We start from the raw sequence: 12,376 nt of genomic DNA, 5'->3' as shown, positions 1-12,376 counted from the left end.
GTGCCGGAGGCATTATGTTTTCGGGTTGTCCGTCCGTCCGTACGTATACGTCCGTACGTACGTCCGTCCGCATTCGTTTACGCGATAACTTGAGTAATATTGACTGGAATTTTACCAAACTTGGTCCAAGTATAAAGTATGATGGGGCAATTACTTGATTAGATATTGGTTGAAATCGGCTAAAGGCCAAGGTCAAATGTCAAGGTCAAATCATGAAATTGTATCTGTTTACGTGATAACTCAAGACTGGATCAAGCAAACTTCACCAAACTTTGTCCGAGGATGATGTATGATGGGACAATTACTTGATTAGTTTTTGAGTGAAATCGGACAGAGGTCAAAAGTCAAAGATCAAGGTCAAATCCTAAAATTTATCTGTTTACGTGATAACTCAAAACTGGATGAAGCAACTTTTACTTGGTCCAAGGATGAAGTATGAGTGGGGCAATAAGTTGAGTAGCTTTTTTGTGAAATTGGCAAGAGGTCAAAGGTCAAGGTCAAATGTTAAAATTGTTGCTTTTTCCCCCATATCTATGCTATGCCCAAAGGTATTTTCTCAAAACTTAGTGTAGACATGTACTACTGCGTAATGATTCTCCAGAGAGAGTTTCATGTCATAAGGTAAAAGGTCAAAAGGTCAAAGGTCAGGTGAAAATGTTACAATTTCACTTTTCTCACAAATGGTTCAATGTATCTTCATGGAACTCGATACATATGCATGCATTGACTGGCAGGGATTAGTGGCATAGGGAATTTAGGGGTCATGGGTCAATAGTCAGGGTCAAAGGTCAAGGTCAAATCCTTAAAAATTACACTTTTTCTTCATACCTTGAAAATTATTCAATGCATAGGCCTAAAATTATATAAGGGTTGGTTAAAAGTCCAGTAAAAATCCTCAATTCCCCAAATACTTGTACATGTACCTGCACTCTTAGACAATTAAAGCAAACCTAGTTCAAGGAAAGTGAACGATTCAAGACATTTCTGACAAACCTGTCATTTCAGTGTTTTGCCAGTTATGTGAAACTGTCATCACACATTGTGAAGACATTTTACTATACACCTATTGGGCGAATCATGCACTATGGCGGAGGCATACCAGTCGCCATAGCGACATTTCTAGTTTGAAAATGTGAGCACAGCGACCTGACGGGGATGATCGAGTGGAGGTTGGAAAGCGGGTTACCCTCTCCTAGAATTGAAATTTTACGGTCTGGTGTATGCTTATGGCAAAGTGTATGGCGGGGTATTTGGGCAATTTTCAATCAAAAAAGTCAGACAATGTTACCCCTATACGTAAATTCTGTAATTATTGCATGATTCTATCATTTCACTACTGAGTAATCGAATTATTGATAAACAGTTCGTTATATCTATTTAAAGGGCAGGAGCCCCAAACAACCCAAATTCTGTAATTGCCGCATGATTTTGTCATTGAATACTGATCATTGTTTGAAAATTTCAAATTCAAACGCAGCGACAGAGCATGGGCAGGGTATGGGAGGGTTCTATCCCTCTCACATGAGGGAGTCGTATTTTTAGAATTGAAACTCAACTATCGGGGGCAGACGTTTGGTGGCTGTTTTGGAATTTTCAATAAAGAAAAGTGAGAAAAATAAATATTCAGAGAAAATGTGAATGGCTAAATCGTTGTACATCGGTATACCTGTCAGTCTGTCACCTGTTATATTGCGTGTGTTTCTTCACTTACCGGAAATGACAAAATTCACAGTAATGAATAGACTGATTACAGATGGAATGTACTGACCATATTACCAGTGGCGTATCTAGGGAAAACGGCGCCCGGGGCAAGCGCGAAAATTGCGCCCCTAATTTCTGAAAAAGTGTTCAACCCCAACCCCATCCCGGTAGGCCAAGTCCACATGATATGCTTTTTCAAGCACTTTAAAGGGGTCTTTTGAGGGTGATTTAAATGTAATGAATTTTGATCAATTTTGGCGAGCGAGCGCAGCGAGCGAGCCGAAAATTTTGGTATTTCAGCCTACAAAACATGGAATTCTTGTCATTTTTTGCTAATCAAATCTTACAATTCCAATCAAGATATGGTGACGGCCTTATAGATATCGATATACACCAACAAACTGCATGAGGAATTTCAAAAGTACTCTAAATTAGTACGAGCGAGTGAGCCGAAATGTGCATATTTCCGCGTCATCATTACATTTTGTTCTTATCTTTTTTGATTTGTTTTTTTGCGCCCCCCCCCCCCATATGTTCGAAACCGTTGGCGTCCTCTCTTGATCCGATCGGCGATCGCTTCAGAACGAATGAAATTGCAGCCGCTGCTCCGTGTAACATTTTTCCTGCTTAATATAAAATGACATATGTGAACACAATAGACATTGTCATTTTGTGTGCGTCATCGTCACGTTTTGTTCTTATCTTCTTCTTTTCTTTTTTCTTTTTTTGATAAATTTTGGCGAGCGAGCGCAGCGAGCGAGCCGAAAATGTTTGTATTTCAGCTTACAAAACATTGAATTCTTGTCATTTTTTGCTTATTTAATCTTACAATTCTAATCAAGATAATAGTGACGGCCTTATAGATACTGTAACGATTTATACCAACAAACTGTGGACTTGAAAAAAATACTCTAAATCGTACGAGCGAGTGAGCCGAAATTTGCATATTTCCTCGTCATCATTACGTTTTGTTCTTATCTTGCTTGATTTGTTTGCGCCCCCTTCCCCCCCCCCCCCCCCCCCCGTACGCTCGAAACCGTTGGCGCATTCTTTTGATCCAATTGGCGATCGCTTCAGAACGAAAGAAATTGCAGCCGCTGCTCCGTGAAACATTTTGCTTGCTAAATATAAAATGACATGTGTGAACACAATAGACATTGTCATTTTGTCCGCGTCATCATCACGTTTTGTTCTTACCCTCCTTATTTATATAAATTTTGGCGAGCGAACGCAGCGAGCAAGCCGAAAATTGTTGTATTTCAGCTGACAGAACATGGAATTCTTGTGTGAACACAATAAACATTGTCATTTTGTCCGCGTCATCATCATGTTTTGTTTTTATCTTGTTTGATTTGGTTTTCTGCCCCCCCCCCCACCATTATCCCTCCCCCACCATTATCCCTCCCCCCTCCCCCTACTCCTTCCGGGCGAGTTTTTTTTTTTTCTTCTTCTTCTTCTTCTTCTTCTTCTTTTTCTTTTTTCTTTTATTTTTCTTCTTCGTTTTTTTTTTTCTTCTTTTTTTTTCGTTTTTTTTTTTCGTTTTTTGCGCCCCCAAGGAGTGGCGCCCGGGGCACGTGCCCCCCTTGCCCCCCCCCTAGATACGCCACTGCATATTACGATTGCAGATATTACGATAATGCCATGACGATTGTGGAATTCTCACAGTAGGATAACGAGAATTAATGTAACACTCACAAATAGAAGAAAAAACAAACAATTAACATATGTTATTGTTGCACGAATTTTTCAATTACTGATCAAACTATTTGAAAATCTAACATCCGAGTCTTAAAAAAAAAAAGTGGGTTTGGAAGCCCTCCCTCCCAGTTGCGTAGGCCTATATACGGCCATGGTCGAGTTTTGGTCTATATGACTGGCTCTTAAACTATATCTCACTCAGCCCTTCTCTCGAAGTCAAGACTCTCAACCGTAAACGCCGACGAAGGGGGGGGGGGGGGGGGGGGGGGGAGACAGCGGGCGGAGATTACTTTCAAAGGCTATTTGTAGGGATTTTGATTTTTTTTTGTTAGTTCAATTTGAAATGAATGAATGAATGAACAAATGAATATGGATACATTATATCTTTTGCATCTGGAGGCTCTGCATCAAAGGGGGCATTTCATGAAGCATTTTGTCAGATATATTTTCTGACAAAGTGTTATAAGCTATACTGAAATCATTGCATCTGATTGGCTGAATGCAAATTTGTCCGACAAGTTTGTCGGACAAAATGCTTCATGAAATGTCCCCCCCCCCCCACTAATATACATATATAGTATATTTAGGCCTACTTAACTCGTTTACCTATACCTCTGATGTCAGTGCATCGTGGTGTACGACTTACACCTATGGGAACATTCCGTGCTGTGGGAAGCGTGCATACTCTTTCTTGAAATCGTACCCCAATAATTTCTATAGAGAAATGACAAATATTTAATATAATAAATTGGATTTATAGTCTTGTCAGGGGAGGCTTTTTTTTTAACCAAATATGACAATTTTCCAATCTTATTTTCCCAATTCTCCAAGAAAACAAAACCAACGAAATACAGGACACAATATGGCATTGTAGGTCTGCTTGCATCCGTTGAGAACTTTGTCCCCCATCCCTCAATCGCTGAAAATCTTGATTTCCGTCTGATCGCTCAGGTAGGCCTATTGATTTACAAGATTAATACATACAACGGTGACAATCGGTGGACAACAAGCGATTGTAGTGCATGGAACATTATTGACCCCTTAGCTTACATGGGCTTATCCGAGATAATGATTGACTAGGGAGCGGCATGTTCGCCCTCATGTGCTCTATTGAAAAGCAATCCAGGACCCCGTTTCATCAAAAGATAAAATCGATTATAAATTTACCACACAGGCTGCCATAGACTTATGATTGAAATTTTTGTTTCAAACAATATTTTATTTCGATTTCATCATCCATCATTGATTACAATATTCAATATTTAACTGTGTTGCTTGCAGCGTGACATTTCAAACGTATATCAAAATATTACAAAATAATTCTTAGGACTGTCATTGTGTAAATTTCCGATTGTTCTACTACTAGTATACAATACACAGTAACTGCTTCACAAATATAATCATCTCCGGAATAATTATAAAATCAATTGTTAATGCCTAATGGGTCAGCAAAACCAAAATGTATGTACAATACACATTACAAAATATACCCATTGACTGCGTCCGTATACTCGTCACAGCAGTGATTATGAGATAATGAAATCAATATTGTTAAGGGGTCAAACACAAGGTCTGCATACCTCTGCATCAGGTGTCAACAAAAAGCCTACATACCTATGTACACACAATCCAATATACAAACATTTTACAAATCTTCATGATCAATGTCTGTACATAATTCATACCTATAAACATTACCCCTTCATCGCTCACCCGTATAACCTCAACAACACTTTCCCCTCTAAATAGGCATACTCCAGGTATACCTCACTCCAGCACAGATACACACACATATTTGCACGCACACACATACACACACACACACACACACACACACACACGCCCACAAACATCGAACCTGTTCACCAAACACTCAACAACAAAAAGCACAAAAAAGGTATCAAATAGTAGTGCAGTAAGTATCCCGTGCCATCAAATGATTCAATTTCCTGCTGTGCAGGGCCAGCGTACCTCGTTTCATTGCTAATTTCCTTTCTTCTTCTCTACTTTCTAACATTCTTTCTCTAATTTCTCTTATCAAAGGGGGCCTGCTCTTTTCCTTCGAAAATACAAATATCATCCATTTTATCAATAATATCAAATGGTTTATGAGTTGTCCTTTTCCAATATCCTGCGTTTTAATACCAAATCAACTATATAATCGATCAAAATATAATAAATCAACTATATAATCTTATAACATAAAACAGGGCCCAGGTGTCTGGAAGGGGCCGATGCGTTATAATATATCATACATGCTTCCAAGAAAACAAAACACAACAAAACAAAACAAAGCAAAACAAAAATAAAAACAAACAAACAAAAAACAAAACAGAACGTATCGATGGCCTCGGAAAGGTAGTATATTATTATGAGGACATTATCATGAAATTGTGTTTGGTGAACAACTTTTGATTTACTATGGTTTAGTTGGATGTCTTCATAATTAATGAGGCATATCTTTTAATTGCCTATATGCAGTAATACATTGGCCTTTATATTTTATGCCCAATTTTTTCGCTTTCCCGAAAACATAGTGACATAGTGCAATTGTGTATTTTTGACATTATTTAGAGGCAGTTTTTTCATTATTATCATTATCTATATAGCATTTCATGCATAATAGGGTATATCATAATTACACAACTGTATTTGCAAGTGTAGAGCCTATTGGACTAGTACTTCAGAGAAGGGCAATGCCAATCATGAAGTCATATGATTTCATAGCTGATCCTACATTAAGCAAGCAAAGCCGTTTTGAAGTTTAATTTTTAATAAAAATCGTTATTTGGTCTGTCAGTTACTCTTGAAAGGAGAATCAACATTCTTCTTTGCAGACGTATACTACCTGTATTTATCTTGACCGCAGTGTTCGAACTTTGGTCAAGTGCAAGTGTAGGCGCTATACTTGAATACACATGCAAAGCTCAGAACACATAACGGGTAAAGAGTACTAAATGCACGCCATCAGTGCCAGGCTAAAGTCCAGGCATTTTAGGGAGCAAACACATGCAGGAGAGCATTATGTTCTGCTGCTAGTGTGTCACAGTGTCGAGTGAAAGAGTGTACGAGGCCCCTATATCAGGGCTACCAAGGAGGCAAGTGACTATCTAGGCGAGCCTTTTGTAATTCATTATCCCTCTCTACTCAGAGGGATCCTCCACACGGTTCAACCTTCATTCGTCAAGCTTTAAACTTCGTTGAGGAACGAGAAATGTCGTCAAATAAGTCAGGATCTGAAGGCGCCAATACTGCCAGGGTTATCCTGTGGTGCGTCCCGAGAGCCATTTCAACTGCTTTAACAAAATGCCTGAGCGCTATCCAGGACATGGATGTCCACTTGGAGCCTTTCGTTTACTGCTACATTGCGGCCAGGACGTACAAAGGGTCATGTGGTGAAGACCTCCCGATGACGTATGAAGGAAACGAAGAGGCGGTGGAAAAGGCAGCCGATCTTGTGGGTGCTGAAACACACACAAGACTTGATCCAAAACGCCTTGCGTGAGTTCCACAATTAATTGCTTCATTTGTAAGAAATCTTTGAAAGTCATATAAAACGTTCATACGTTTGCGAATGCAGATGATGACAGTAAGAAGACATTGTTACGATCAGAGATATATACTAATTACGCCCTACATAAACAGCCTCTTTGGCTAGTTGAAAAAAAAATACTGGTGTGTGGAAGACATATATATGCCTAGAATAGGATCATTCTTTGAATTTCAAGCAACAGTGACAAAACTGAAGAAGACGTAAAAGGCTTTGATTATTTACCGTTTGCAGAAAAAAAAAATCTTTTACGTGCTTCAAAATACAATGTAGTTCTAAAATGTGATTTATGGAGAGAAACAACCAATGTAAAATTAATGTTAATTAATATATTCAATACCAAGTATTGTTAATATGTGAAAAATAGTTAAATAGAATTGCTTCCAGAATTAACCATCTGAAGTTATGGTTTATTGAGAAACACATTGATATCTCTTTATATTTTGTAGGCTTTATTGCGAAATTTTTAATGGTAGGGTGTTTTGCGATACAACTGACCTACAAATATGCATCAAATGTGATAACGCGGACATTCTTAAATCACTACAACTCTGCTAAAAAGCAGTTCAGTTTACCGATATTTTGCCTAACATCTTACGTCGCTCGCTAGATGAGTTGGCCGATATACTGTATACGGAAATACGTCAATGAACTTGAACTCACGTTTCATTTTACATTTTATTAATCTGAACCTCTACCGCGTTTCGTGCAATTGCACGACCCAACATAATCCTCGATGATCCTCGATCACGGAACGTTTTTAGTCGTACGTGTGGTCGAGGAGATCCTAGTAGGATCACCAACGGCAGCCTCCCATCTCCGAATTTTGTGGCAGAAGGACATGCATGTGGTATTAACAATGAAAAAGATGACATTGTATAGCTGCATACTTGTGTAGCGCACAGTGTCGCCTTCTATGATGGTTATTGTCATACGGCACATTTTGGTAAATTGGACATTTTGGTAAATTACCAAAATGTGCAGCTACCAAAATGTGCAGTGACATGTTACGGCACATTTTGGTAAATTGCACGTTTTGGTAAATTACCAAAATGTGCAGGACATTGACGGCACATTTTGGTAACTTTCTGCTCCTCTACAATCATATCACAAAAACAAATTATAAGTTCAGTTGGGTTTTGTCCCTACCGAATGAGTTCGGTAGCCTAAAGGCCGTGTCACACCTTTCCGGGCAAGCTACGCGGGCTTGTTGCGTGTAAGGTCTTTCCAGCACGCAGGAAAATTATCTGGTCCGTAGTTGCCCGGAGGTGCGCACGCACGTCCGATTTACCCGCAGCCAAGTTTTGAGCAGCACCTCGCAGGCAACTCCCACGCAGGTACTTCGCAGTCCCCGTATGCGGCCAGCGCGGGCGAGGTAATGACATTTTGTAATTTCTGTTGGACTTCTGCCATTGTTTCAGTTGAATTTCTAACTGAGTTGTCAGCCCCCACGCGCCGAATACCCGCAAGAAGAACATAAGTAGAACGCGTCCAGCAAGAAAGACACATGCACAACTCGCCCAAATCCTTGTCCGCCCTCAGAAATTGTTCGGTATGCTGAAAAATCCCCATACGCAACAAGCCCGCGTAGCTTGCCCTGAAAGGTGTGACAAGGCTTAAACATGGTTACGGGTAAAACAAATTTGCGTGCGCACCTCCGAGCGACTACGGGTGAGATACGTGCTAGGTACTGTTATGTACATGTCATCTGCGGGAACCCCTGGGTAGTAAAAATCGTTCTTCGCAAGTCACAAGCAAGTCTTGTCCGGAAAGATGTTACACGGACTTACAGGCCGTGTCACACCTTTCCGGGCAAGCTACGCGGGTTTGTTGCGAGTAGGGATTTTCCAGCACGCAGGAAAATTTTCTGCGGTCGGATAAAAATGTTTGAGAGTTTCGCGCTTGTGTCTTACCTGCTAGACGTGTGCTACTTACCTTCTACTTGCGTGTGTTCCGTGTGACTTGCGTGAGAGCTTTGAAACCGATCCGTTTTCTGTTGCGAGCGACATACGGGTACTGTGAAGTACCTACGTTGGAGTTGCCTGCAAGGTGCTGCCGGTAAGGGTCTCCTACTTGTGTTCTGCATGTATCCCCGCTACTCACTCGGAACATATTTTGAGCATGCTCAAGGCCTTGTCATGCCGTATCTGGGGAAGTTTTGCGCGGAAGCAAATTTGTCTTGCCTGTCTTTACTGCAGGACCATATATCACCTTATTTTCTCTCAAGCCCATCCATGGGTTTTGAGTTCAGTTACCAAACTGTGCAGATTGTCCAAAATGTGCAGGCAAATCCACTTTTAGCTGCTCATTTGGAAACAGTTGATCCCGTCAGGTATATGTGCACTATCGGCACATTTTGGTAAATTGCACATTTTGGTAATTTACCAAAATGTGCAATTTACCAAAATGTGCCGTAACAGTAATCGCCTGGCGCTTCGCAAGCCAAAATACTAAAAAGCTTCATAATTCAAAACATCTATGTTTTCTCCATAGGTTTAGGGATATTAAGAAGTACATGCATGATATCATGTTGAATTAACTCACCTCACGAGGTGTGATACAGTTAAGCTGTAAAAGACAATATGACTATAAGAATGATTGAACATTATTAGATGGATTTTACGGACGAGTAGTATTCGATATCAGAATTAAAGGTGTATCACTTTAAAAAGACAGCTAGAGAGCACGAAAGGGCTGCAAATACGACACATGTAATATGTTTGTGTGTTAATTCACCTTTTATTCTTTCAAATATATAATTGTATATATATATATATATATATATATATATATATATATATATATATATACACCTATATATACATACATACCTGCTGAGATTTCACGTATTGGCTCCACGAAGAAATGAGGAAACAAACTTTTCGGCGTCCTACAAGACTCCTGAAAAAGGCGTAGGAAAATTTGAGTCGAATAAACTCATGCTTTATTGGACAAAAATGCATTACCATTTTATTTCTTCATTATCTATGTATACATGTTTATATATTTATCGCTTTGACGATCACGTTTTGAATCAGATCTTAATTGGCGTTCTTTAAGTTTGTTCTAATATCATATTCGGTTAAGGACTGCGTGACAGAATTGAAGAGAAGTCGAAAATTAAGAATCCTGCTCTAGTCTTTGATGAAATCAGTAGTGATAGCATGATAATGATACACTCATTGCGTTGAAATGAGTCTTGCAAATGAATCTTGCAATAGTATTTGCCATTTCCATAATGATCATTACCATCATGAAGACAATATCAACAAAACAGGTCGCGACCTAAACGAACCAACCAACCAAACAAACAAACAAACAAAAAACTTTAATTTGTTGAGGTGTAATCATATTAGTAATGTTGTACTTCCGTCGTTAGTCACAGACTCAAGAGACGCAAGAAAGTGGATAGGTCCAACGGATGTCTTCGAACAGCCTCACGAGAGAGCAACAAGCCTCACTTGCTTCTTCATCGAGAACAATAATGAAAGTGGACAGTTGAGATACCGAGATGCAGAGAACAGTGGCGGATCCAGAGGGGGCGCCCCCTCTTTATTTTTTATTTTTAAACAAAAGAAATGAAAAGAAAAAAATGGGGGGGGGGCTCTTGCGCTCCCCTTTAATTTTGTAAAGGCGCCTCCCCTTTACGGAAATCCTGGACCGCCCCTGTAGAATACACCTTTCTTTCTCTCTCTCTCTCTTGGAAAACTGTGTAATTATGTGGTACCATTTTTGAATTCTTGGTCTTTTTATTTGTTGTAGATATGCATCGATAAAGAAGGAACTTGAGAGTGCGACCGGTAAATACGTGTTTGTCAAGGACATGGGTGTAGGAATGGGTAGCGGCCACACTTTCCAGTACCTACCCAGCGGCTTTAAGCACACCTTTCTCATTCGCCATCCGGTCCGCTGTATCAACTCCGGGAGAAAAGCTACGTTTGCGCTATTTTCTCAGCTTGGTCTACTCCAGGGCGAAGCTGCTAATGAAGAGACTTATGACATCGAACGAGACGACAAGTACTTCCCACCAGGCTGCTACTTCAAGGAGCTCTATGATGTCTGGAAATACGTCCGAGAAAACATCGACAATGATCCGGTCGTGATCGATGCCGATGATCTCTTGGCGAAGCCTGGTGAAGTCTTGAAAGCGTATTGCGCAGCGGTGGGGTTCCCCTACAGCGAGTCACTTCTTCAGTGGGATGCTTCCACCGAATCTCTTCGATCATGGAAAGCTGCTGGGGATAATGTTGTACTGGATCTTGTCAGTTTTTATGGGACGGCAATGAAGAGCAGCAAATTTCTGCCTCCGAGCAAGTTTCCCGATAGATTAACTCCTGACGTCATACGATGTTCCAAAAAAGTTATGAAGTATTATGAGGAGATGTACAACAGTAGAATTAAGGTGTAATCCTACTATTAAACATAATCCGAAGACTTTGATAACAACAAATCTTTGCAATGGTCAAATTCTTGGGAATTGTGAATTTACCAACTCTGTTATAACTAATTTGGTGTATTTTAAGATGAGGAAACCATATGAATTTGTGAAGAGTGAAGAAGGCCTACTGTAATAGCAATAACATATTATGTCAAATTAAGTTATCTGACAAGGCGGAATGAGGATGACGCTGTCAATGCTTTAGTTCAGATTTAGACTGTGTTTTTTGTATTTGTTTTGGTTTTTTTTTTTTTTTTTGCCTGAGTAAGAACTTGGGTTGGTGCCATTGAGAAATTGTAATCATCAATAACTGACATTTTAATACACTCGTTTCCAATCCGCAAAATACGCGTAGCATCCTTTTATCATGCCGAATTTTCTCATAATTTCTGAGTTTCTTGATATCAGTAGGAAAAGTCTACTTTAGTGTAGGCCTATCACATTCCTTTCATCAATAATGCTGTACCAAACGCAATGTGCGCCACTCATCTCTATAGTTACATTATGATTTAATGTATCAGTGATCTGTACATCAATATGTACATATTGATGTATCTATTATCAGTGATCTCGACAGTTGGACATAAGTCAAGGACATGCTAGTCCTTTTGGTGTTTGATTATACGACGAATCACTGGTGATGTGAGGGGTTAATTGCTCGTTTGTTCTTGCTTATTAGTGTTTGTCTCTTCTTGTTATCATATTTGAGATGGAATCGACAATGCACGCGTTTCAGCCGCTTCTCATTTTTTTCTCTCTCAGTCAGTGTGCATATATATTATATAGCTTCATGAAATCATTTTCCCTCCATTTATTTTAGTTGATGTTGAGCACATTTTTTTTTTTTTTTGGTCTTTTATACTTTATTACGTACGTGTTTTATGAGAACGCGTTAGTATCCTAACCTTTGCAAAGGAGGAGGTTTTTTTTAGTATGTTTCTTCAATTGTTCGTCTGTTCATATCATTTTGTATTTGATTATGCATAGTC

General features: G+C 39.5%; 1 protein-coding gene across 1 annotated transcript; it reads left to right on the top strand.

Annotated features, from left to right (window-relative positions):
* The first annotated feature begins 6,451 nt into the window (after positions 1-6,451).
* On the top strand, positions 6,452-11,506 carry LOC139732755 (uncharacterized). The gene is made up of 2 exons (XM_071643601.1): positions 6,452-6,900; positions 10,712-11,506. Exons 1-2 carry the CDS (start codon positions 6,614-6,616, stop codon positions 11,355-11,357), a joined length of 933 nt encoding a protein of 310 aa, XP_071499702.1. The 5' UTR covers positions 6,452-6,613; the 3' UTR covers positions 11,358-11,506.
* The last annotated feature ends 870 nt before the right edge of the window (positions 11,507-12,376 follow it).

The sequence above is a fragment of the Diadema antillarum genome, unplaced genomic scaffold (genome assembly GCF_040938485.1).
Source record: "Diadema antillarum isolate AM-2024a unplaced genomic scaffold, OU_Dant_1.0 seq00000446_RagTag, whole genome shotgun sequence".
NCBI classification, from domain to species: domain Eukaryota; kingdom Metazoa; phylum Echinodermata; class Echinoidea; order Diadematoida; family Diadematidae; genus Diadema; species Diadema antillarum.
This window is presented reverse-complemented; position numbering and strand designations above follow the sequence as displayed.

What these genes read in the sequence shown, in the direction of transcription:
- LOC139732755 (XM_071643601.1), top strand. Translation starts at nt 6,614, where the DNA reads ATGTCGTCAAATAAGTCAGGATCTGAAGGCGCCAATACTGCCAGGGTT. An exon ending in CTTGATCCAAAACGCCTTGC is followed by an intron (nt 6,901 to 10,711) that starts GTGAGTTCCACA and finishes TATTTGTTGTAG; the next exon opens with ATATGCATCGATAAAGAAGG.